Source organism: Ursus americanus, chromosome 12 (assembly GCF_024610735.1).
Source record: "Ursus americanus isolate L20-20 chromosome 12, mUrsAme1.1.p, whole genome shotgun sequence".
In the NCBI taxonomy this organism is placed as follows: Eukaryota; Metazoa; Chordata; class Mammalia; order Carnivora; family Ursidae; genus Ursus; species Ursus americanus.
This window is the reverse complement of record NC_142138.1, coordinates 38,891,794-38,919,440: the sequence shown is the minus strand read 5'-3', so window position 1 is coordinate 38,919,440 and position 27,647 is coordinate 38,891,794. Positions and strand designations below refer to the sequence as shown.

At 36.2% G+C, this 27,647-nt stretch overlaps 1 protein-coding gene and 1 long non-coding RNA gene across 2 annotated transcripts in view; one reads left to right on the top strand and one right to left on the bottom strand.

Moving 5' to 3' along the window:
• The window catches only part of LOC148109172 (uncharacterized), a 230,015-nt gene that overhangs the window by 93,333 nt on the left and 109,035 nt on the right, over positions 1 to 27,647 (top strand). The window lies entirely within an intron of this gene.
• On the bottom strand, positions 281 to 24,137 carry CLCA4 (chloride channel accessory 4). Its single transcript, XM_045801318.2, has 14 exons — positions 23,982 to 24,137; positions 19,611 to 19,751; positions 19,319 to 19,466; positions 16,688 to 16,796; positions 14,797 to 14,974; positions 14,210 to 14,428; positions 11,980 to 12,207; positions 9,278 to 9,455; positions 7,868 to 7,974; positions 5,139 to 5,354; positions 4,281 to 4,548; positions 2,240 to 2,410; positions 1,054 to 1,287; positions 281 to 696 (listed from the first exon to the last, which is right to left on the bottom strand). Exons 1-14 carry the CDS (start codon positions 24,135 to 24,137, stop codon positions 281 to 283), a joined length of 2,769 nt encoding a protein of 922 aa, XP_045657274.2.

Below are 27,647 nucleotides of genomic sequence, written 5' to 3'. Positions count from 1 at the left end.
TGATGGAATTTGAATTATTGTTCTAGAAAACTTTTGTATGAGATAATCAACATGAATATAAGGTATCAAAAAAAAATCTTTATTCATATTCTTTATGACAAATAACAAATAAATAAAAGTGTAAACTTTAATATTGACTTAATTTTCCAAGCACCCCTGGATATTTATATTTAATCAAAGTATTCCTTCTAGAACTCTTACAATTATTTTAATGAATTCATGGTCACACAGAATGAATTTAAAAATTCAGAAATATCCTTCAGTTTGTTGTTGATGTTTTTTAAAATCCTGTTTTAGGTCTTCTTGCATTTTTTTTCCTGTGTAAGATAAAAATGGTGGCACTTAAAATAAAACTAACAATTACCACAGATCCAACCACTAACAACACCAAAGAAGAAATGCTAATTCCAGAATTAGGATGACTTTCATCAGGATCAGGTTCTGCTTGAGGAATAAACAAAGCTACTTGTGCAATGTTGGATAATTTTGATGTCAAATTGCTTTTATCCACACTTTGAATGGCAATAAATATGTGAGTTGTATTTTCTTCTGAGATATTTCCTGGTTTAAATGTAAAGTTTTCCTTGGAGTTGGCCTCATTTGGTAACAGATCAGAAGTGTTTACTTGGAGAGCATTATCAAAATTGTCTCTTAGATCCAGGATACTTCCACTTATTCTTATGATATACCGTTCAGCTAAGGAAAAAAAATTACATGTAGCTTAGAAACTGACGAATACAAGTTAAATTCCATTTTATCCATTCTCTTCAAAAATGTTTAGTTATGCAAAGCTTATACTCACAGCCAAAGCCTTACTAATTTTTCAATGAAAGCTTAATTCTGATTTTTAAACTGCTAAATGCTATCTACTTTATTTGAAAAGTGGGACCAGTTTATAATGTGTCATGTTTGATTGATTTGAAAGTATCAGATTATAAAATTAATCCTTCACTGAGAAGTCAATTAAAAATTGTTCCCCTTCCATGTACACTTATACCCTTGCTTTTGCAATGAGCACCTTTCACTTAACACTACAGGTCACTTCATCCTTACCTTTTCCAACATCAAAATTATCTCCTGGTGCTGTCCATGTCAGACTGATCTCATCCCCATCAGGTGTGGCCTCAAGGTCTGTGATTTGACTTGGAGGATACAGGTCAGGCAAGGGAAGTTTTGAAACATTTGAAATCACAAATGCACCTCCAGATGCTGTTCTGGTAAAACTCTCCAAGGTTGTTTGAATATTCTCATCAATTTCGGCTCTTGGTGGATTACCTTCAATTTTTCCTGTGTTAAAAATTTGCTGTATTTAATAAGCAAGTCTATACTAGTATTTTTAGAACTCAGTGAATTGAATTCCTCATTCTACATCTTCCTGCCCCTCCCCTTTTTTCATACGTATACACAGTCACATTTTACTAAGTTTGGTGATCAAGTCATAAGCATCCAATTGTGGCAGAATTTTTTCTTTAGCATCCTGACCAGGATATTGCAGGATAGAATCGGATAACAAATCACTTTGGAATTAAGGCTTCATTGAATGGGAATAATGTTATATAATTCAATATATGACCTTTAAAAAAAGAATTGCAATATTCTCAAATTATCTCCAAGCTAGGAATAAACCTGGGGAAATTTTTACTGTTTTCCTTTAAACCACTTGTGCCAGTCTTCTCCCTTCCTCCCTGCTACAAGTGCTAAGGAATAGTACTTCAAGTTATATTCCACTTGCCAACAGAGAACCTCTAAAATACACAAGGTAAGGGACAAGCTGAAGGAAAGCTAACAAAGAATGCATTCTTAATCCTAATCATCATCTTACGCTACACGTTTTTGCTTTTGACCTAATAAAAACATTCAAAATAAATAACTTATTTAGGTATCTTTGTAAACTGAATCAGGTATCTGTGTAACCTGAAAAATAAATTCTGCCACAAGCTTGTATTTAGGTACATAACACATTAGCCTGTTTTCTTTATCTTGAGTTAGAAATTGATATATTGTTGTTGATGTTGGTTTGGTGTTCCAAACTAATATAACAATGGCTGACATTTATTGAGTGCTTACTAGATGCCAGACACTATACCAAAACTTAGGTTATTTTGGAGGCAAAACCCAGTATGACTGAGAACTTCATTTCAGAAATGAGAAAAGCTGTACTTTGAGTTGTAAAGTGTTTGAAGCTTTAATCATGTTAACTCACAATTATTCAAGCCAGATATCAGATATCATCACTCACCGTCCACTACCCATCCTGGTATATGTGCAGCTCTATTCAGTGGATGCCTTAAGTATCGTGTGGCCACATTTGCCCCTCTATGAGCCCGTACTTTTAAGCTATATCTGCCGTTTTCTGAATAAGCTATAAAATATCTGGAGTACACCCCATCATTCTTGAAGGAATCGGCACCTTGTTATAGAAATGAAGGAATAAAGTATTATTGTGAAGAAAAAGAAGTATTTATGAATTTTCTAAGCCAAGGATATGGACTTTATAAGCACATCCCCTTGATCAGGCTATTGTGTGGTTGACCCATTGGGGAATATTTTCATTATGCTCTACCAACCAGTATCCTGTCGACTTGATATACCTTTGTGTTATTATATATATGCATATATATATATATATCATATGCCTATGTATGTATAGTAAATACCTTCACTTTATCAGCTTCTGTGCAGATGATTATAGTCCTCTTCTTACCATATTTTAGCCAAATGGTTTTCTTGCAGCTCTTACTTTATCTAAACACATTATTATCTTATCTCCTGTTCAAATCAAAAGGATCCCCACTAAAGAAAAAGTATCTTTGGATGGGATTTAATTCTTACTGTAGTCACCCAAAAATGACTTATTTTGACTTCTCTTCAACTACTCTTTTTTTGTTGTTGTTGTTTTTGTTTTTGTGTCCTCACCTCTTGCTCTATGGTCCATTAACTCCCTGGTCTGGCAGTGGAAAATCCCCATTTATTATTAGAATAAACATTTAGGGGAGCTCAGGAATATTGTATCATAAGTATATTTCTTGATATCACAGTACTAGAGTTATTCATTAAATTGCAAACACATTTCTCAGGGGGTTTAACACTCAAAGACAGAGGTTCTTAAAATGAGGTCCTTGGACAAGCACCACCTGCATGCCTGTTGATTATATTAGGAATGCAAATTACTTAGATCTTTGAGGGAAGGGCCTAGCATTCTGTGTTATAACAAGCCCTTCAGGTGACTCCTTCATATGCTAAAGTCTGAGAACCTCTGCTCCAAGTCTTTGTTTATCACCAACACTTCCTTAGGTAAAGACATTTCAAATTAGCTGAGTAGACATCTGGTAAAAGCTTGAGAAATGAACAAGACACAGGTTAAGTTTTAACGTAGCATGGAAGGGGTTGGGAAAAGGGGAAAAATCAGGAAATAGTCGAGGAAACTATTACTATACCAGATGATGGCACTGAGGTCCACCAAAGAACAACTTTACCTTCTAAATTTTTCACAGGGCATATTCTAGTTGATGATGGGATTATAAATCGACTGGATTAATTACATTGCAAAAGATACTGATAGGAAATTCTGACAACTCAGAAGGTTAACAATATGGTAATTTCCTTGCTCACTGCCCTCTCAAAAGAAGGATCAGTTCCCAGGACAGTCCAGAGTCTGAGAAAAAGGTATTATTCACCCATACAGACCAGGGAGACAGAGCATGGCCAATTCTGTGTCTTGTTTTCTGCCATTCAGATCTGGTATCCGATGCTCTAGTGATGTCTCTCATATGTTTTGGCAGTTCTACCTGACCTTGGGCCTCAGTTCCCAAGACTACATGTTGCACTTTTTTCCAGCTCTTGGGTATTACTCTTACCTGTTCCCCCTTCTCTGCCAGGTGCTCAAGTTCTGTCACTTAACCCCATCTGCTTGCTTGTGCTTCACTCACTCCAGCTAGACTTTCTTAATGATTTGCCCCTAAGAAACACTTTTTCCGAATTCTTAATGCTGTTCTCAACTTCCTGAATGAGACCTTCCTGACTGGTAACAGACATTGGTTGTCCAGGTGACAAAATAATAATGACAGTAAATAACATTTAGTGAGTGCTTACTATGTGCAGGGCACTTGCTAAATACTTCATAGGTTTTATGTGGACAGAATTTCCTGCTAGTCCTGCTGTTCATCCATACTTTGCATCAATTCTTCTGGTGTCTATTGCCCCACATTGCTGCAGGGACCCATAACATATCCTGAGTTATGAAATTACAGGCTTATTCATAAAAAAAAACTGTGAGTTACCTGCACCATTATCCAAAAGTTCCAAAACTTCTGTTTTTCCATTATTTGATTCAATGAAAGCAGTCACATTGGCTCCAAGAATTGGTACATACCCTTGTAGAACTTCTGCATAAACAATCATTGGGCTGGGAAAACTGTTTGTGTCTTTATTCATTTTAGCATTCACTGTGATCGGAGGCACAGAAGAATTGGCTGCCTGAGAATTTACTGTGATAGTTAATGTTTCTGCGATTGCTTTGGCTTGAAGACTGTAAGTCCAAACACCCACCTAAAAATTCAATGGAAATGTAGTAAATATCCATGATCAAGGTTTTTTTGTGTTTTTACTATCATAAAATAAATTTTATAAGTATGTTACAGAATACACAGGGTTTTGACAGTTTTGAGGGTAAAAGGAGGAAAACTGAGGCAGTTTAGAGAGGGCATCCTGGCTATTGCCATACATGATTTCCAAACGTTGAGAAATCTCAGCTGGGAAAAATAAGTTTGGGAAAGTTTGCCTTGGTCTTGGCCTTTTTCTTTAACCTCAAGTCCACAGATTCTATGGTCTGGTAGTGCTAATAAGGAATAACTCTATAGCTATCTAAACACCACTTGCAGAGAGTCTCCCTTCATTGCCTCTTTAAAGTTATTCTTAGCCTACCTAATTTTTTTCCTTCTCTTTCTCCTAATGTATACATTCTTTCTTCCTTTTTCCTGCCACCATAATTTTGGGAGCACACAGGCATAGAAAGTACATTCTATTTTGTTATAATTTTGAAGATGATACAAGTAGTGACACCTATAGTTGTGATAGTAAACAATGTATTTTCAGCTACAAAACAAATGTGGGAGGAAGTCTAAAAGCTAATTGCTTACCATTGCAGTTCCTGGAATATTGAGATAGGCCATTTTGGAAACTGTGTCCACTGTGAAATTTCTCATTGGTGTTCCATTGGGATCCCAGAGAGAAATAACAGGAGCCTGTGTGGTCCATGTGATGAGAAAGAATGTGTCCTTTCCCACAGTGCTATCAATTATTACAGTGCCATTCATCCAGGAATTATCGTTGAGTGTTAATCCCTTACTTTCAAGCTGTTTAAAAGGATTTTAAAAATTAATGACTGGAGAAGAGAGCAATTTTATTCTGTTTTCATTTTTCATCCAGTTTTTAATTTCTGGCTGGAGAACAAGCTTATATAGGGCATCCTACCTTAGGCTTGTGATCTCTCTGAAAGCTGATTGGGATGTGACAGTCAGATAGTGTGGAAATACAGTCTCAGGAAAGGATAAAGTATTATAAAAGCATTAAAGCAGGAGAATGGGTTTTATAGTTGGAGATATGACCCTATTATTTTTTTCCCATTGTCTTGGCAAACATCCACCCAAGTTTTTAGCAGTAAAGAGTGCTACAACCTCAGAGAAGAATTAGCTGTAGGATGTGTGTGCGTGTGTGTGTGTGTGTGTGTGTGTGTGTTACCCTCAGTTTATCCATCTAAATGATGAATTAAAAAAAATACTTATTGGTAGTGCCTAGAGTATTTGAATAAAGACACAGTAAAAAGAGGCCTCAACAGAGAAAATCAGGACTATCAAATGATGAGACAAGCAAACATGGAGGTTTTCCTGATGTAAAATCTTGAAATAATTTTCACACATGAAGTAGAGTGAGTAGCACCAGACAGTAAACATGTCCAACAAGAGTGGAAAGAGGGCAAACTGTTTGTGAAGATTGGAATCCTGAAAAGAGATGTGAAAGATAGGATGTTCTCTGAGAGGAGATTCAAAGAAAATTTTTCAAGTCTTTGTGGATAGCTCTTAGTCGAGGAAAGCCAAGTTTATGCACTGACCAGAAAGTGCTTTCTATAAGTGTGTCATTTCAGGAATGATGGGAAATCTCGTTTCTATTCTTAACCAGTCTAAACCAAAAATACTTTCACACCAGTGCTGATAGAAGGGAGTGAATTCTACCACTGAAATCACATTGCAATGACAAAAATCTATGTTAAGTGGACATGTCTTTGAGTAGACCAAGTATTACCGAGTTAAATCTGAATGGAGTGACTTTTTCAGGTACCCCATCAGGAAAGTCTAAGAAAGTTGGAAGGCTTTGACTACATAGTAATATTAGGGGAAAATAACTGAGTAAAGAGTGAAATGTGGCCTTTGCTCTGTATTCTAGCTGCCACCATCCCCATGTTCCCATCTACTCAGATTATTGCAATGTACCTCTAACTATTTTCACTATTCTCTCCCAAGAGCTATACATCATGTACACAAATCCAGGTTAACCTTTCAAAAATTTGTTTTCCTTTAGTTATTTCTCTTAAGAACCTATAGGCATTTCGAGTGACCGGGATAGAACTTTCTGCCCTTTCCACATCATTTAGAAAGCCATTCTTAAAACTTTGAGCATATCCTGCATGCATGTGTCTTCTTTCTGGATGATTTCCCACATTCTGCTCTTATATTTTAAAATTCCTTTGGAATATTCCATTTTAATGTTCCACCATCCACTCAAAACCCAAGGTTAAAATAATCAGAAAATAATATTCTCAAAATCACTTCTCCCTGTTTACATGTCAATTTTGTCTTCATTTTTTTTCAGTCATCCAGATTGAAACCTTCAGAAATGAACTTTATTCTCCTTCAGTTTATTCTCCATACACTGCCAAGCTACATCTATTTTTAAACTGTTTTCAGGGTGAAGCTGCAAACCCAACTTCCAAACCGATCTGCACATATTATCTTAACTCTGAATCCTATACCTTCGTGCTCTTCAGTGTTGGAGAATAGAGGAAAATAGGTTTGTTTAGGTGATCATGGCAAGTTGTAATGTGGACAGTAACTTGATGAACTGGAAGATGAAATGACATGATACTCACTTGGTGGGAATAGATATTGATAGAAATTGAATTTTGTAAAAAATATTTTGAAGGAAACAGGCTGTGTTGACATTTCACATGGGATGTGAATGAGGAATGAAGAAGGAAGTTGTAAAATTTTTGAATCTAAATAGAAAATGGTGGTATTGTTGAAACACAAATGAGAAAAGAAGTAGAGTTCAGAAGAGAGATGAATAAAATGAAAAGTCAGTGAAAAAAGTGGTTGAAGAAGTAAGATGAGCCCTAAATTTGTAGATATGCAATGATTATTCACTGTCTTTTTTCTGATAAATTATTTCCAAGTTACATTGCTTTCATTTTCAAACTGAGTTCTTGAGTGCATTCACCTAATTTAAATCTATTTCACAACAGGGAAGGGTGGGGGAAATCTTGGAAGCATGAGATATTTTTATGCATTCATAGAAAAATGAAAGCTATATTATGAGACAAAGTCTATTTTTGGCAGAAAATTTAACATTATTGAGTTTTGATGTTATCCCTTAACCAAATTCTGTGGGAAAAGAAAAAGAAAAAATATACCTGCTATTTCACTACTTAATTTAGTCATATCTAAAGAATAATTTCTATTTCATACTGAAATTTTAATTTTAATTAAAAATTTACTTTGAGAAAAATATAGGACTCAAAACTTACAACAACTGAATTATTTTTTTGGTTATGGCTAAATGTAAACACAAAGACCTGAGGAGTGGAAGCTCTGACCTGAAGAGGCTGTTGGGAAAGATCGGTGTTTCCTGATGCAAGGGCCCCGAAAGCATCAATAAGGCCGTTGTTCTGGGCTTCATCAGAAGCAAAAAAATGGTTTCCTCCTAAAATGTAAATACATTAAGTAGGTTGCTTTCTAGAAAATATATACCTATCACATTTTATGATTAATAAGGTAACAGGGTAAACAAAATTATAGTTTCTGTATATATTATTAAAATAGAACAAAGTCAGGTATGTGTAAAGATTAACCATGAAATGTTAAATTGTCATAACCAGGAAATGTAAGCAACTTTCATACCCCACTTATAGAAATATTTCTGTCTGAAATGCATGAAATAATCACAGAATATGAAAGATGTTACAGTTCCACATATTAAAGCTCACAGACTGCATGGCCCTTTAGGGTAATTGCTCACTTTTATTTCAGATACAGTTATGATAATTCTGGCCTTCAGATTTTTTTTTCTGCCAAAGTGGGTCAGAATCAGTTCAGAAAGGCTAAAGAGCTGTCGTATTGAGGTATCCTGACAATAACTGGCAATGGGGAGATAGAAAAACAGTAAGCAATAGAGACAAATTTAAAAAAGCATTACCTTGGATGGACACTTGGGACAGAAATAAATTTTACAATAGCCATGAAAGTACTTTGAAATGATGGCAGTTTGTGCAACTAAGCATTAACAAGCAAGTATATATTTGGTAGCATTAGAAGTCAACCCAATACAATTAGTATTCATAATCTTAAAAATTTTGTTTATCCTACTATGTTTAAGAAGGCACAGAAAACATGTGGTCCATTTTCATTATTTGTCTGTACCTAAGGTAGCATCTGCCCTATAATTCATCTAGAAATTTTGTTGTTATTTAGATTTATTCAGCCTGAGACTCTGTTAATCCCATCTGGCCCCCACCCCAACCCCAAAGCCTATGCTCTGGTTTCATGGATTTCCCGTTACCTCTCCATGTGCCTTGCATTGTCACCCAACATGAATTTTTTGTTCATGACCTGATCATCTTCTCTCACCCCTCCTTTCTCCAGAAAAGTAAACACCTTGTTCAAGGCCCAGCTCAGAAGTCACCTCATTTCTCATGCTTTTTTCTCTGACTCCATACAACTCTGGGAGAGTTTATGGTTCTTCTGCTCACATAGTGCTTTATTTCTATATATTTCTCCTGTCATGGAAGGATGTTATCTGATAATGCTATTTGATTAGTAGTTTTATTTATCTCTCCAGCCAGCAGTACTGTGAGCACCTTGAGAACAGAGATCAGGTCTGGTTCGACCCTGGTTCCAAGGTCCTGGCATAGCACTGCAGGGCAAGAGCTTGAGAGAAATTGTTGTCAGCCTTTACACTTATGCATTGCTATCAAAGGACTTTTATATATATATAGGTCATATTTCACCTGTCATAGCACTCATCTCTATGACGGCTTGATCGGCAGATGGTCCCAAAGCAATCAAATGAATGATAGCCCCACTTTGCGTCACTTCATCAATACAATTCTTTGCAGAGTTATCCTCCCCATCGGTTAGCAAGACAATTTCGGATCCATCTATTTGAGGGTATACTTCTTTAATTACCTACAGATACAATCAGAATGTAATTATTGGTGTTCCTAGATCAAAAGACTTACAGGATACTAGAAAAAAATGTGCAGAGAAAATAAACAAAAGGGTGCAGAAAAGAGATAACGTCTGTTTTAAAATAATAGAATCTGCACTCAACAACTTTTAGGGGAACTTAAACATGATTTTTTTTTGTGTCTATCTGCTGCAGGGAATGTGTGTTCAAATGAAGTTATGTGGGTGCAGGGCTATGAAAAATTCTACTTGGGTTAAATGACAGTGGCATTTCAGTCTGAGGACTCAGGTCAACCAGACACCAAAAAAATATAACTGCAGAATGTGGCATTAAATATTTCTCTGCTTTCTCTGACCAGACTACCCTCTAACAAGACTTCAGTGTATAAAGTCTGTTGCATATACAGCTACGTGCATTAAAACTCTACCTCAACATTTAAAAAAAATTAATAATCCCAAATTAGGGAACCTTTAGTATGCTTATAAAGAAAAGATATGGAAAGTTCTAAGCAGGTCAAGTTTAGGGATCTTGTTATATAACTTTTATTTTACCTCTAACAGTAATGAGCACAAAACCAAGAATATTGGTGGTGCTCAGAGAATACACGAATTATATTTATTGAAATTGAGTTCTATTTGTGGCTTGAACCCATTTCTTATAAAGCCAAACAGTTTGAAACTCAGAGTTCTGAATCTAGGTGCCTATAAGAGAGGATAAAAAGAATTTATCCCAGGATAGCAACCATATTTCATCTTTGACAGCTTTAAATAGTAGTGGCTTCTTGGTACACCATTTTGAGAAATTGAGTCCAAGCCAAGAGGAAACAAATGACAGATTATCAGTGGCTTTGATGAATGTGGAGTGGAGGTGTATGTAGATTTGCAGAAGAGGATTTAGATAATGAACTACTGCTATTATATAAGACTGATGAATCACAGACCTGTCCCCCTGAAGCAAATAATACATTATGTGTTAATTAATTGAATTTAAAAATAAATAAAAACAGGAGGGTATGGAACTTAGATATTCCTAATAAAACTGGTGTCAGGGAACAAAGTGACCAGACTCATTGCAATTTTTGCATGTTTTTAGGCAAACAATGGCTTTTATATATTGTAATATATGTAAAATATGCTCTGACATACATTAAAATTAAACAAAAAGATAGACAATGCTTTAATACATTTATTGCATTTATACAGCATTCCCATCACACTCCCCCTATATGTCTGAGTGAAATATATATTATATATTGTGACTCTCATTTTTATCCAAACATATATGACCATTGTCATTATTATGACATTTGTGAAATATGTATTTACTATATAATAAATATTTTTCTATATACATAAGTATAGCATTTCATTTAATCTTCATAATAGTCCTATGAGGTAGGTCTTGTTTTTCCTATATTTTATAAATAAGACACTGGGAGTCCAAAGAGATTGCAAACTTTGCCTAAGATCACATAATTAGTAGGTGGTAGAGCCAGTACTCTGATTTTAAAACTCATGTTCTGACAAGTATTTTGACCCTAATCATGACTAACAGCCCCTGCTACATCTGCTTTGATAAACATCAGTTTTCCCCAACTGAGTGTCACAGAAACTGAAATGAAGATTGGCCCAAAGTGGAGTCATACCATATAAATTGTTTCATTGTCTTAGGAGTTGACGAGTTTTGTTGCCCAGGCATAAATATTTATTTAATATTTATTGAGCACTGACTGCTGCATGGTAACAAGACAAGGTCCCTAACTTCATTTGGCTTATACTATAGTGGCATTTTAATAGTCATTTATTCAACCATCAGTTTATTCATTGATTTACTGATCCATTAAAAAATCATTAAATGATTTTTTTCTATGGGCTTCGTCCTGTGCTTCTTTGTATTAGTCATGTTAAAATTAGGCAGTAAGTATGTGTGGCAGCATTTAACATAAAAATGTCCTAATTATAAAAAAGAAGAAACTACAGTTTGGCTATTGTGAACATTGCTGCTGTGAACATTGGGGTGCAAAGAGGAAGAAATCAGAGAGGGAGACAAACCATATGAGACTCTTGACTCCAGAAAACAAACAGGGTTGTGGAAGGGAAGGTGGGTGGGAGGATGGGGTAACTGGATGATGAACGTTAAGGAGGCACGTGATATGATGAGCACTGGGTGTTATACACAACTAATGAATCATTGAACATTATATTCAAAACTAATGATGTACTATATGTTGGCTAATTGAATTTAAATAAAAAAAGAAGAAACTAGGTGAACGGATTAAGAGGTACAAATTTTAAGTCATTAAATAAGTAAGTGATGGAGATAAATGTACGGCATAGGGAATACAGCTACTACTAATATTGTAATAACTTTGTATGGTAACAGGTAGTGACTAGACTTATTGTGGGGATCATTTTGTAATGTATAAACATATCAAATCACTATGAAACTAGTAAGGTATTGTATGCCAGTTATACCTCAATTTTTTAAAAAGAGAACAAACTACATTTGCAATATGATTCTCACCTGAAATGCTGCTCTAATTCCAGCACAGATGGAAGTTCCTCCATTAGCTGCTGTAGGTAAGCTCTCCAAGAGGTTGTTTCTTTCCTTGCTGCTTATTATTTGGATTAGATTACTTTTAATGTTGGCTGTACTATCAAAGTGCACCATCCCTACCCAGGATCCATTTTCAATGGTCTGCAACAGGAAATGTTTTGCTGCTTGATTCATTCGATTTAGGCGATTAAAACCCTGAATAAAAAAGATCAAGAAAAACAACCAAAGGGTTTTCAATTGGAAAATAATAGTAGATCACATAGAATGAGTGAGTAACATTTGTTGTTAGTTTTTTTACCAGTAGTAATAGTGTTATTAAAGAAAGCAATTTTCTTTCAATTGATAAAATTGAAAAATATAGTTATGTGTATTATGGAACACATATTGTATAGTAAGGAGCACAGGCTTTAACCAGAGCTGATTCTTGGCTGCTAAGCACCCAAAGTAAAGGTGGAGGGTACGTGGGGGTTGGGTTGAAATTGGGGGTGAGGACTCACATCTTAGAGACTGCCTAGTAACTCCTGGAATCCTCTGATCCAGTTGTGTCAAGATGAAACTGCTCCCCAGATCCCACAGTATCAAACCAGACTATCATGGACTCCATCTAGAGACTGAAATCTCCCCATCCACTTGAGGACTTCCCAAAAGATGAAACTTACTTAAGCTGCAGCTACATTCGGAGAGGCCCAGTACCTACCTACCTCCCACATTTCCTCTTCTGCTCCTAACCTCTTCTCACCACTTCCCTACCAATGGATTAAATGGAATTAATTGGAATTAATTAGCAAAGAACTCATTAGAACTCACATCCCTCTTTCCTAGATGAATGCCCAGGATGTAAACCTCTTCATACATTTGTCTTTTCTAGTCCCTCATCACCAACTGATCTGTGGTACCCCACTCTCCCAAAACAACCCAAATTTCCCTCTGAACTACCTAGAACCTAGTCATAGTGAAAAACTGCTCTTACATCTCCATCTTTGAGGCTCTCTCTCTACCACTTTGTTTTACCTTTAAACTTTGCTCTACCTGTATCTTGTCCAAAGGAGGTTGCTCATCTTTTCCCAATAAGGAGCTTCATCTCTCCCCAGCAACACTTCCTAGAGCACTTCTATGTATAGGTTTCTAGCATTCTGATGCTCTTTCTGAAACTCTGCTGTTGTGGATTATTTCATTCAGCTGTATCAGCTGTGCTTTTCAGTAACCACCTAGGCCCCTTTTGTTGAAGACATTTTTCTTAATCTTTAGCATTATCTGTTCTGCCTCAAATGTGCCATCCTTCAGGGTGCCTTCTCACATTATGTACGCTCATTTCAACAATTATTTATTGAGTGCTTATACATGATAAACCCTGTTCCAGGCAAAAGGGATGCAAAGATGAATAAGACACTGCTTCAAGTCCTAGAGGATCTCCCAGTCTAGTGGGAGAGAAATGTGTAATTTCAATATAATATATAGTAATAGAGGTTTGCACAGGTCATTGTGGGACACAGGCAGAAGGACCATTAGTCCAGCCCAGAAGCTCAGCCCATTTCCTCCGGGAGGAAATGGGTACCTCTACCAAATTTGAAGAATATGTATGAGTTAACCAGGTAATGAGGAAGGGAGAGAAAATTTTCAGCTGTGAAGTCTAAGGATATGAGTTCTATTCCTAGAACCTGGCACAATGCCTTCCATTCACTGAATGATAGTAGAAGGAATAAATGGCTGAATCTGACTGTATCTTCATAATAGTGATGCTTTTTGTCTGTGTCTTTGAGTATAAAGAGGTCATTTATATAGATGATACAAATAAGGTAAAGCCACATTAACAATTTTCCTGGTTGATCTTGTTTCTTGACTTGGAATGGAGTCCAGAGGCCCTAATCCACTCTCTCCTCATGTCTGTTAGGTGTTTCCAGTAGAAAGCATGTCTATGTTAAAAATCTGATCCTAAGGCTTTACTAAAGGGTCTAAAAGTGCCCCACAGTAAACTCTCCATTTTCTGGAGTTGGATCTTCGGTTAGGTGTTTTTAACTCTATTGCCACACTTCTTTCATTACAATATTCACTGCACCTCTTGAGGTCATGATCATAGGAGGTGATAGTACTTACGCCACCACGAAATTTAGAACAAGCAGGTAGTGTTCAGAGTATTCTTAGCTATTCAGCCACTTCTGTGTCCCTATATCCAGGAAAAATGGGTCCACAAACTTACACTCATGCTTCCAGACTTATCAAGAACTAAGCACACAATTCTTTCTCTGATCTTCAGCAATGAGAAGACAGGTGGAGGGGGTGGTGACACCAAAGATGTTGTGTTTTTAAAATCCTCAGAATTGCTGATCACCTCCCATGTACTTCTGGAATTGCACATTTTGTTTTGTAGGCTTGGAGCTTCTCTGTTATGGTTTTCTTTATTACAGAATTCAACAACCTAAAAGATTAATAAAGTGAAAAAAACCTTTTTATATACAATGCATTTAAAATTCAACAACAAATCTGAAAAATAAAAAATCTGCCTGCTAAATATGTCATTTATTTAATGAAATAGGATTCACTGAAGAATCATATAATAGTAACATAGATTTTGAATAATTATAATAATAGCTAACACTTGCTAGCTAGCACTAGATAGCTAATGCTAGCTAACAATAGTTGTGCTTACCATATGCCAGTTAATATTTAAAGAACTCTATATTAATATGTCTAATCTCTCAGGTTACCTGCACAGATATTTTATAAACATGATAACATGTCCTTGAATATAAATATATGCTGTTAAATTACAATTGGCATACTTACAGAATTAATACCTTGCATAAACATTATAGATGCCTTTTCAGTTTGATCTTTATCAGGGAAGAATTGACAATCTTTTTCATACAGTTTTGTCTTAGAATCAATTCTGCATCCTCTAGTCGTACAACTGTTTCCTTGACACTTATAAACTCTATTTATACCAGTAATACCTATGGAACATCTGAAAATATTTAATGATTAGTCTTTGAGGCAACTTAACAATTAAAATTTTTGAAAATCTTAAGTAGTCTTTCTATCAAGGCTCTTAATAATGACCTGTATATCAAGATCTTTATTCTTATTTATGTACCATACACATCCTGTTTTTGACAGCAACATTTAAGAGTTCCTACCAGAGCAGTTATCTGTTTTTCAAGAAATTGCAGAAAGAAATTCTAAGTGGGATGTCTAGTATATACAATGGCTGAGTTTCCTGTTGTGATTAAAGCTGCTGCTGTCCTGTTAATGCTAATGGCTGGAGATTCCCCTTTTCCAAACATCTCTCCTGGGGGTCTTGCGATGGTAAATGCACTGTTGGCATCTTCAAGGGGCAACTTGTGAAGACACTTACTCTTGGTACTACCTTAGCTTGAAGTTCTTCGTAGAATTCTTTTTAAAGAAGTTATCTCTAAAAGAATGTGATGTGGCATAGCTACAAGTGTTTTGTTTTTTCAGGAGTATTTTTATCCAAAGCAAAATGTGACTTAAAGGAAAGATTGAGGTACCACTTAAGACAGTAGTCTTTACTGGTAGAGACATTTGACATGTTTTATTGCATGGAATTAGCCGCAGGTAGCAGTGATTATGATATGCTGGAATGTGAATTACCCCCTCTTTTCAATGTGTTTCCAGTTCAAATTTAAGAAGCAATTACTAGATTTCATTCAGTCATTTAGGGAGTCTCCTAAATATTGTATGTTTCTATTGCCCCAGAACTCAGTGAACATAGTGATATCTACATTAACAACCATGATGACTATTCTATAGCACAGACTAGACATTTAGGGGGAATAGGATATAAACAAATGTAATCAATGTAATACCCCTTAAATACGTGTGCTAAAACTGATGGAGCAATTGGGTAGAGGAAGGGCCTTCACTGAAATCAAGTATCTTTCAGTTTATACTTTTTCTGATAAGTCCACAGACCCAACAGGGCATCTAAGATTGATTAAGCTGATAGCATCTAATTTTAAACTAACTACCAACAATTATTTTGCTCTCTTGATCTTAGAACTAAGAGGATTGTCTATGATTAACTGTGATATTATTAGATCGGTATTTTTAAATGAACTTCACAAATCCTAAGAAATCCTTGTCTGGCTCTTTGAAGATTGTTTTCTCATTTAGTGTGCATTTACCACTATTTCTTAACCATTTTTTTTTTGTTCTTGTGTAGTATAAATAATTTTGATTTGGCATAACCCCTTACACAGAGTACAACTTCGGCACAAACGAGTTCTGGCAGCTATGGTAGAGAGGTATAAAAATGTGCCAAATTGGCTACCAAATGCTCTTGAAGTTATGTGTATTTTAAATAGACAACCAGGTACTTTAAGGTACATTTTCAAGAAAGAAAGAAAGAAAGAAAGAAAGAAGAAAGAAAGAGGGAGGGAGAGAGAGAGAGAGAAAGAGAAAGAAAGAAAGAAAGAAAGAAAGAAAGAAAGAAAGAAAGAAAGAAAGAAAGAAAGAGGAAAGAGGAAGGTAAAGGAAAAGAAAAGAAAAGGAAAGAAAAGAAAAGAAAGAAGAAAACCCAAAAAAGCACTCTTTTGTGATATCGCATCTATTATCTGCATTGGGATAGTAAAAAAATGATTGGTATTTAAAAGAAATTAAGCTAAGGAAATTAAGAAGTTATAGCCTACAGTAATTAAGAAAATTTAAATGGTCATGCCTTGTTGCTTCAATTCTTTTTGACTTAGCACCGTAGAAAGGCTCATCTTCATTGTACTCATCAAACACTCCCCAGCGGAGATGGGCCCACTCATGGACAAACAGTCTATCTGTAGGAAAATATTTCAAATACATGATCATCATTCAAGTGACAAAATTGTCCCTCAAATATTTTAAGAAACTTTTCAGATAAAAAATTATATTTACATTTTAAATAACTGCTAACATTTATATTTTTATTTATAAAAAAGCAGGTTATATTATATAGTGTATCATCTTTTTATTACACAACATGTTACATCAACAAAATATTTATGATGTATATGCGATGGGCAGAATAGACTGAGCTTTGGGTTTTGGCTCTTGGGGGGCAAAAAGTCTTAGATATTACAATGGTTTTTAGCTCTCCAAAGCTTACTCCTACCAACAACATAAACAGATATATAACTTATCTTTGATATTAAAGTTTCATTAGAATGTGATTAGTTAAAAAATGTCTATAAATGCTCCTGAGGAAGTTGATAATGAAAAAAAGATGGAAAAACACTGCTATAGATGATATAAATTTTGGGTTGTGTCCAAATAAAGTGATTAATTTATAGTACTTAGCATATGTAAGTATTAATTATGTGAAAGCAATTATTATTAATTATATATATGCAGCATATACTAAGTACTAGGAAATACAAAGATGGATAAGATGTAATCCTTGACTAGGAAAAGCTCAAAGAGAGGGAGTTGGAATTTAATTTTTTTTTTTTTGGCTAAGGATTTTAAGGTAAATAAAAAAATAAAGGTAAATCCACAGCTTGAAATGCAGGAAGAAGAAACAACTAGAATTTCTGTTTTAGCAATATTAGGAAAAACTTCAGAGGACATAGAAATGGAGAAGAATTTGGACATATAGTCTGTTCTGCTGTAATGTGTGTTTCTCTAGATCTAAAAGTAGGGGGGGAAGTGTCAGTATTATGCATAAGTCACATTTCTTCTTTAAGTCCTTACTACTCAAAATGTGTTCATTGGACCAAGCATCACCTGGAGGCTAACAAGAAATGCAGAATCTTGGACCTACTCTAGACCTCCTGAAGCAGTATCTGCATATCAACAAGATCCCTAAGTTATTCCTCTATGTACTGAACTATAAAAACACTGGTTTAAGGTTTTCTAGGCAAATGGAACCAGATTAGTAAGTGTGAAATTGTACCTTTCAGTATGGAAGGGAAAAGCCCTCATATCAGCGACTACAACAAGGATTTGGTACATGGCAGGTTGCCCTGCCTCCCCTGCCCACTTAATTTGCTAAGAGAGTAGATTTCAGGTGCTTTCACCACAAATATAAAAAATATATATATAAAATAAAATAAAATGGAAAGGATAGGTAACTATGTGAGGAAGTATATTAATTAGCTCTACTATAAAGCTCTGTTTTCTCAATCAAGGCATCTGTTGATGGGATTGAAAAGAATGGTTATAGATCTTGAGAAAAATAGAAGTTTTAGAAGGGCTGCTATGGGGAATGAGAAAGGGAGCCAAGAGGAGGTAAGTTCAAATATTGTTGAGTAGCTTTGAGGGCTTCCCTGAGCTTGGAAAACCCGTTTATATAACAATACCATTAGTTTTATAATTTTCTTTCACAGTCTTGGAAATACATTAACAGGAGCCAAAGGAAACTGACTGGAAACTCAGTACAGAGGATTTGGCAAGTTGAATGAAACATAAGGATATGAATGGTGAGGGAGTTGAGGTATTTATACTTATAGTTGAAATGACTGATTTTGCAGGATATGCTAGCTAAGAAAGAGATTATAGGTTAGAAAGGTGCAAAGTATTAGAGGTGCCAAGGAGAGCAGACATGGTCAGGCTAAAGTTTGAGGGACAGATGAGATTGGGGTGGGATAGGATGATAGAGCTTTTAAGTTGGGGTGGGGAACAGGTCCAAGTGACAATGAGGACCAGGGCTAGCTGAACATTTGGCAGAGAAAAGAGACCTATTATGTGCTCATTGAAAGGGCAATGGGAGAGGAGATTTTAGGATTTAGGAAGGTTTTCACTGAATGATTTGTATTAATATGCCAATGATTTTAACTTTTAGATTAAACTAGATGAAATTGTCATTTTTCTGGATAAAAATGATCACTTATAGATAGTTCATCTGGTTAAACCAAATAGGTTAATTAATAATATCAGCAACTAACAGCCAATGAGTGTTTTTTCTTGGCCAAGAACTGGCATCCTGGCTCTTTCTAGCTTGCCATACATCTGCCTTCCACAAAGGCAGCTTATGATTGACTAACATCCAGCTGTAGAGAACTGAAAAATTTAAATAGAAAAAGTATGCCTTAAAAAATGTATTGTCCCGTGTTCAAATTTCTGTGGACATTGTTCTGACTATATTTATATGAATTATCTAACTCAGTGTTCACAACAATTCCCCAAGGTAGGATACCTTCTATTTACTGCCTTATAGGAAATAAGAACAGAGAAACTAGGTTATTTGTCCAAGGTCACACATAATTGATAAGTCAGGATTTGAACCTGGAGACACTGACTCCAAAACCTGTACACTTAACCTGGATACAAAACTGAATGTTGGAAGCATTTGCAAAACACATGTTTTAACAAAAATTCCTACCTGATGGTCCATATTCCTTTTGTTTTTTTCCAAGTATAAAGTCAGGGGTGAAATGAATGTATTCTCCTTTTTCTTCACAGGCTGTAAACTGCCTGGTATATGGTTCATCTCTACCAGGGAGGGTAGGTGGTGCAACTAATACATCGGCCTAAAAATGTTTAAAAATACCTTTAAAACATCAGAAATAGAAAGGGTAACATTCAGTTTAAAAAACTCTAAAACAATCAATGTGCTGAAAAACTGGGGATCACCAGAAAATATAATTTTTTAAGAGAAATGTTTTGACTCTTACGTGTTTGTAGCTTTCATGTTTTGGCCTCTTGTATTGTGAGTTTTCCTTCCAGTTGCTAGGAATTAGTACTGATACATTTTTGAAAAAAAATCTTTTTTCTGTGGCTTCAAACAGGTAAGTAGAAGCTGTAGTTACCATATCCTGTTATAAAGGAAAAAATACGTGAGGGTGGCCAAGTAACAGTGGACTAAATGAGTAGGGCTTCATCACAGGCATTTCCCAATTTAAGAGTGGATAGACAAAGAAACTGAGTAGTGAGCAGGGTCTCTGCCACACAGTTCCAGTTCTGCTAACTATTAGTCCAAAATTGTATCTTAATCTTATACATTAAAGGCTTTGAGTTTTCTATAACCCTTCTATAACCCTTTGGTGTTAAGAGAAATTATGTAAAATGACAAAGGCATAGACTTTCTCTTTTTTTCCTTTTTAGAGAGAGCAAGAGCACATGCGTGTGAGCGTGGGGTTTGGAGGGACAGAGGGAGAGGGAGAGAGAGAATCTTCAGCAGGTTCCATGCCCAGTGTGGAGCCCCTCACAGGGCTCAGCCTCACCACCCCGAGATCATGACCTGAGCCAAAATCAAGAGTCAGACGCTTAATTGACTGAGCCACCCAGGCACCCCTACAAAAGCCTAGACTTTAAAGTCATCTACTTGGTTCCAATGTTGGCATTAGCACCTTCTGGGTAATAGAGCTTGGCCAGTTTAAGTCTCTGAAGCTCAGTTTTTTCGTCTCTTAAATGGACTATTACAGCCTTTCTTTAAGGTTAACGTAAACATGAAATGAGTTATGTAGTACCCTACACATAGTCATAAAATCGGTTGATATCATTACTGTTAATAAGTCTCAGTAGAGACCAGCCTTAGCTGATGCAAGCTGAGAACAGTCTGTAGGGATGGGACATAGGAGAGTTTTTTATTATACTCCCACTCTCCAGGAGAGGCAGCTGGATTGAGGGCTTGGGTGTGGAATGATAGAAAATTTCATAGGAGATGCAGAGCTTTTTAATCATAGGCAGAGCTTGCTGCACTGGCAACAAGCTGAAAATAATATCACTTTATACTGTTCAGTTTCTTGAACCCAAAGGTGCAATGATTAATAATAATGAGATAGTCTCTTTCTAGAACTTACTAACTAGTGGGGGAAATAGATGGATGAATACTTCTTAATGGTGACCTATTGTACATGATCAAAACCACTGAATAATTGAGGGATCCTTGGTGCTGGATGACAATATCAAACTCTTCCCCTTGCTGGTAATATCCCGGTCAACAGTGTTGTTTCCGTCAGTGTGGGCTCTCCTCCTCCATGATGCTTCCTGACCTGACACAAGCCCACAATAGAATTATTCTTCTTCAGGAATCCCAGGCCTCTCTGTCTTGTTCTCGTGAAGAGAGTCCAGTGTACTGACTCATATGCATTGAAGAGATGAGCAAACTGATTGGGTTCAGAGCCGTGGGATCAGTCAGAAGCCAGAGTGCCATGAACTGAAGCCAAAGAATTAGCTACATGTTAGGAAAGGGTCTTCAGAGATCTCGTAAAGTACATTGGGAATTACTTCATCACTGACCTAAAGTGGGTGAAAGAATTCTCTACCTGTTCCCTAAGGATGCCTTTCCTCATTTTTGTTTCGGAATATTTAGATATCAGCCAGTTGTCATATTTTGCTTGAAGTGATGGCTATCTCTCTTTCTATGAGATAAAAAGTATATATGGTGATTTGAATTGTGGTATAGATTAGAAAAGTAGGTTGCTACATACAGTTGTGTGGATTGTGCATTGTATAACTCCTCAGGATTCCATTTACTTTGTAGTATCCTTAACTCTGTGCAACTGCCTTGGGAAATGGCATATTCTCAGGTCATTGAGGGATTTTACAGACCCTGTGTCAGATGACTGTGATCCATTAGGGCATACTAGGATGGCTAATAATTGTTCTCACAGGCTTTCCAAGCAAAATTTCTATAATACTCTTCCAAAATTCCTTCTCAGAATTCCTATAATATCCTAGTTGGATCAAAGATAATTAATATTATCCATGTTTCAAAATATAAGTACTTTCAAACCAAAAAGTCACATGAATAAAAGGAATAAGGGAAGTTGACAATTGACATCTCAGGTCATGATTTATGAGTAAACTCAGCATGAATCTTAATATGGTCAGATAATATCCCCAAAGTAAGTTGGTTCTGCAAGTTGGTTCACCAGTTAGAAAAAAAAGAGTAATTTTTTTGTTAACTTATATAAGCCAGAATTCAAACCCAGATTTGTCAGCCTTCAAAGCCCATGTGTTGGATCTCATCTGTAATTGTGCTAATATTTAATGTGACCTTGGAAATTATTTGCTTCTTCAACTATCAGTTTTCTCTTCTGTATAATGTGGTTGAGAGAATTCCACAAGGTTGATTGATACTATAAATGCAAGGACTTTGTAGAGGGCTGGGAGAATGTTAGGAAATATTGTGTAATCTAGAGGCATGTCTACTTACTAATAATTGAACTTTTATTTATGGTGTTCAGTAGAGGACATTTTAATAAATTTTTTTGCCCCTATAAATTATTCTTTCAAATACTGATTTCTGATGTTCGGAAAAGTTTGAAACTGACTGATTATTCCTGAACACCAAGAAGCCATCATTCAGAATCAGCTATATTAACTGCTATTCATGCCTGTGCTCTTCAGTAGAGGAATCTTTATATTTCCCTGGAATTCAAAAGTTATCAATAAATGAACACTGCTATGCTTCAAGAGTTTATTCAGAGTGAGTAATAAATGGCAGCCAGAGAATCACCTGCTTACCACCCAGGTCAAGCACATCAACTTCTGATGGATAGCAACATGCATGCAGAAGGCTAAATCAGTGAGCATAAGGATGCAGTAGGGGAGGAATTGAATGTAAGGAATTAGTAAATATTGATGTCAGGGACAGGCAGAGCTAATTTGCATGACTGTAACACCAATCTCTTTATTACGTGAAATGATATAGTCGGAAGAAACTTTAGAAATCAAATTCCTTGGTTCAGTCTTGGAGCCTTTCCCTTCTCCATCTGCACTTCCTAGTGAACTCATTTATTCCTATGGCTTTAAATTTCATTCTGCACACTGATGACTCCCAGATTTTTATCTCCACCCTGATTTCCCCCTTGAATTCAGATTCTTATCTCGATCTATATGGATATCTAATAAGCATCTCAAATTCAAAATGCTTCAAACTAAGTCCTGATTTCCCATCTGCCAAATTTTTCCATTTACAGTTTTTACCTTCTCCACTGATAATAATTCTGTCCTTCTTAGTGTTCAGGCCAAAATCCTTGAAGTCTTCCTTGACTTCTATTTTTCCCTCCACCCCTCCCCCATGCTACATCTAAACCATCAGCAAATTTGTCTATGATACCCTCAGAATATGTTCAGAATTATACCACTTTAATGATCTCTAGTATAATATCCCTGTTCCTGGTCACCATCACTTCTCACCACAACAGCTTCCTACCTGGTGTCCCTCCACACCTCTGTGCTGCAACAGGGCTATACAGGATGAATGACAAGTAGAAGTCCTTTACAGAACTTCTTCAACACTGCAGTCAGAGTGATCCTAGAACATGCATGAAAGAACACACTCCTCCTTTGCTCACAATCCTTCCATGGATTCTCATGGCACTCAGAAGTAAAAGCCCAAGTCTTTCCAGCAGACTGGGCCCTCTGTGTCTCCACGTTCAGATCTCCCCACCCTTCTTCCTGGCCGTCACCTCCTGCTGGTCACATCAAGCATGTTCACTGCACCTGCTGTTCCTTCCTCCAGGTTTTCAATGGGTTCTTTCCTTACTCCTCTCAGGTCTCCACTCAGATGTCACCATCAACAATGAGGCCTTTCCTGACTTCCCTACATGAAACAGTAACCCACACTCTCCTACCCAGCCCCACCAACACTGCCTATCCCCCTTTGCTGATTTACTTTACTCCATGGCAACCTACTACCATCTGACCTGTTATACTTTTACATGTTTTTATTATCTATATCATATAAAAAGAATGTGTACTGCACGAAGGCAAGGAATTTTTTAATTCACTCTTTTATCTCCATGATATGTCATAAGTATTCATTAAATAAGTGTTCGTAGAACAGATGAGCTCAACTGCTCATTTACAGATGAAGAAACTAAGGATCAGAGAGGCTCTGTGCCTTGTCTCTGGTCTTATGGTGAGACAGGGTAGAACCCCACCTAGAACTTCCAATTCCCTCTGCCATTCCAGCATTATTTTTACTGTACCATACTGCTTTTAAGCTTCCTGCAGCATTCAGAAGTTTCCATAATTATTAACTAATTTTTTTCTTCTACACAATTCAAACAGAAGAAATCCCATTTCTTTCTTACCTTTATCTGTTCAATTATTTTTTCATCTTCTGGCACTTGAGGGTCTATAGCAAAGATAATGCCTTCGTAGCCATTGTTACTCAGTTGAATGAGGGAAGTATTAGACCCCTGCAGCAGATATAGGACTAAGAGGAAGACAAAACTTAATAACCCCATTATTCCTGTCAAGGGGTTCCTGGCTCCAAAGTTGGCTTGTTCAAAAGGCTTTTCTTTCACTTTGTTTCTCTCTCCATATATATAGTCCTAAATCTTATCAATGTTGGGGCGTTGCCTGTATAAAGGTCAGCCTTATAATGTGTAGCAAAATGTTTGACTTCAGTTTACACAACCATTTTATTGCCTGTTACTGTAAAAGTGACCTAAAACAAAGAAGAGATCAGATCTTTTTTTTTTTTTTAAGATTTTATTTATTTATTTGTTGGAGAGAGAGAGAGTGAGCATGCACAAGTACAGGGAGCAGCAGGCAGAGGTTGAAGCAGGCTCCCCACTGAGCAAGGAGATCAATGTGGGACTCAATCCCAGGACTCTGGGATCGTGACCTGAGCCAAAGGCAGATGCTTAATCAACTGAGCCACCCAGGCATCCTGAGATCAGATCGTTTTATAAAAAATTGCACATATTCCTCTTGAAATATATTTTCTATACTTCCTAATTCTGGTTCATTTCCTGCATATAGACAAACACTTTGTATTTCCTGTATAGTACAGTGTGAAAATTAATAAAATTTTCTAATGAAATGAATAGAAACAATAATGGTAATGTTGTTATTCAGTTTTACAGAGGGACTTAATAAATATTCAGATTATTTACCAAGGGTATAAATAATGGAAGAGAATGTAAGATTATTAAATGTAAATAACACCAAATTAGGTAAGGTGGCCTTGAAACCTAACCTAAGATTTATTTTATTTCATTTTATTTCAAGATTTATTTATTTAAGGACGCCTGGGAGAGAGAGAGTGAGAGAATGTGAGCTGGGGGTGGGGGAGGGGCAGAGGGAGAAGGGAGAGAATCCTCAAGCAGACTCGCAATTGGAGCCTGATGCAGGGCTCAATCCCAGGACCCCCAGATCATGACCTGGGCCAAAATCAAGAGTTGGTTGCCACCAGGCACCCTGTAACTTAAAAATCTAAAGACTTTGACAAATTAAGATTTGATAGTTATTAGAGTAAATTTAAGAAAAATCCTGTTCAGTAAAGAATGAATAGAATATGTTTTTATGCAAGTATATCAAAAGAGTCTGGTATGTGCTAATTATTATTGAGGCAGAGTGAATAATTTTGATAGTTAACATTTATTTAGTGCTTACTAGGTCAGACATTCTCTCCATTTTCACTCTAACTCTCTTAAAGTAAGTATGAATATTATCTTCATTTTATGTGTGGGGAAACTGAGGCACACAGTTTCAGTAACTTACCAAGATCACATAGGTAGTAAATGGCAGAATCAGGATCTGAACGCAGCATTCTTACCCTGAAGCCCATGGATTTAATTATTCCACAGTAAAGCAATATAGTTTACAAGGCAAATAATATAAGATTTTTTAAAAAAAGGAGAAAGGGAATCAGCTTAGGAACTGTAATGATGGATAAAATAATGTCTAATTCTAAAGAAGAGGAACCAGAACTCATCAGAAACCCAAAGAGAACTGGAAGTAGAAGACCAGAAAATATCTTTAAATTAAAAGTTTCAGTAGGAGGATAACTATGTTGCATTCTGAACAAGCAACATCCTTACAAGAGGCATTTTATCATATCATCCCAGACTTTGCCCTTTTAGGCAGCATCCTACACCCTTCCATTCCCTCAGGAATATTATGGGGTAATTTTACATTTATGAAATTACTATGTTGTACAAGATACAGGATGGAGCTGTTATATTGGCAGCTCCAGGGAAATGTGATTACTTGGAGGGGGTAGGGGCTGAGCATTAAGAAATATATCTGAGGCAGTCATGCCCTGGTTCCCTTGCTGAGCTCTCTTCTATTGCCCCCTATCTCTCCCTGAATTCTAGCTTGGGGGGCTTCAAACAAACCAAGCATGCACCCTTCATGTAGAGTTGGTGTTCAGAAAATTGTTTTTGACTAATGGACTGATTGAATTAGTGAATGGTTATCATTTTAACCCCAAATAATGACATATCACAATGGCTAAACAGAAACTGGTCCAAAACCTTTGAAATTTGGAGAAAACTGAGGGACTCAGATCCCCTTTAGCATTTGTGTGATATTTGAGGAGGTGCTCAATAAGATTGGGATACTCTTGGTTACAAGGTTAGAAGAAAGATGCTTCATCTTTGCCAGAGAAATTAGGAAAAGCTCCTTGCAAGACCTGGGCACATGCAGCTACATGAAAATAGATGAGTATTTGTAGCGGTCCCTCTCTACTTGTTCCTGTGGCATAGAAAGGAATGATGCTTAATGGGTCCCAAAAAAGGACCTCCGTGGAATTAGAGAAATATGTATGCCCTTGACTTATTTTCCATTCATATCCCTTGCTGAATTTCTAATACTCTTCATAAAAAGGAAGGTGGGGAGCTGCTCTGGTATCTCGTAGCCATCTCTGTTTATTGCTAGTCTGCGCCTTACAGATTTTCAGTTGGCTGATCCAACCACAAGGGCCATTGTCTCCATCAACTCAACCTGAGTAGATGTTCTGGGAAAAAGCTGGCTGGTCACAAATCAGAAAAGACTTTGCTAAAGTGATCTAAACCAAACCCTGGTTGGGCGAACAGGCTCACTTAGGGCACTTGAAAGGGTTGGGTCTCCCTATCTATTACTGGGACAAGGAACTTTGAAAAAATGTAGCTGTTAACCAACATATCAAACTGATGATTTCACAGATATTACTGTTATAATGATACCAGGGTTGTTTTTCATTTTTTAAAATGAAACATATATTAAGATTTAAACATATATTTAGAAAATGTAAACATATATTTAGAAATAATTAAACATATTAAGAAAATTGTAGAGTAAGTATATGAACATGACAGCAATCCTGAAGTTGGTATGTTCGTGGATGAAATTAGGAAGCCTAGTGCATGGTAGTTCATATAGAATTATCTCATTTGTTTAATTATTAATTATTATTATTTTTTCTTTTAAAATAATGAATATAATTCTATAATATAGATTAAACTGTCATTTAAGAGTTCCCTCACTGGTCAACATTTAGAGGTATTTATGTTTCTATTTGGGGGATTATATAATGTTAAGACAAAGTTTTCTCCCTATACCTTCACTAGCCCCAGAAATTATACATTTAAAAACTATTTTTGCTGTTTTTGATTATTATTGTTGGTAGAGTTCATTATTTCATTAACTTATTTTATTATTAGTCATTGCTTTCATTACTTCTAGATTTATAATGTAGTTATTTTTCTAGCCTCTTACGTTGATTGTAGGCTAATTTATTTTATTTTATTTTATTAAAGATTTTATTTATTTATTTGACAGAGAGACAGCCAGCGAGAGAGGGAACACAGCAGGGGGAGTGGGAGAGGAAGAAGCAGGCTCTTAGCAGAGGAGCCTGACGTGGGGCTCGATCCCAGAACGCTGGGATCACGCCCTGAGCTGAAGGCAGACGCTTAACTACTGTGCTACTCAGGCGCCCCTCGTAGGCTAATTTATTTTTATTTTACTGTCATTTAGGAATATATACTACA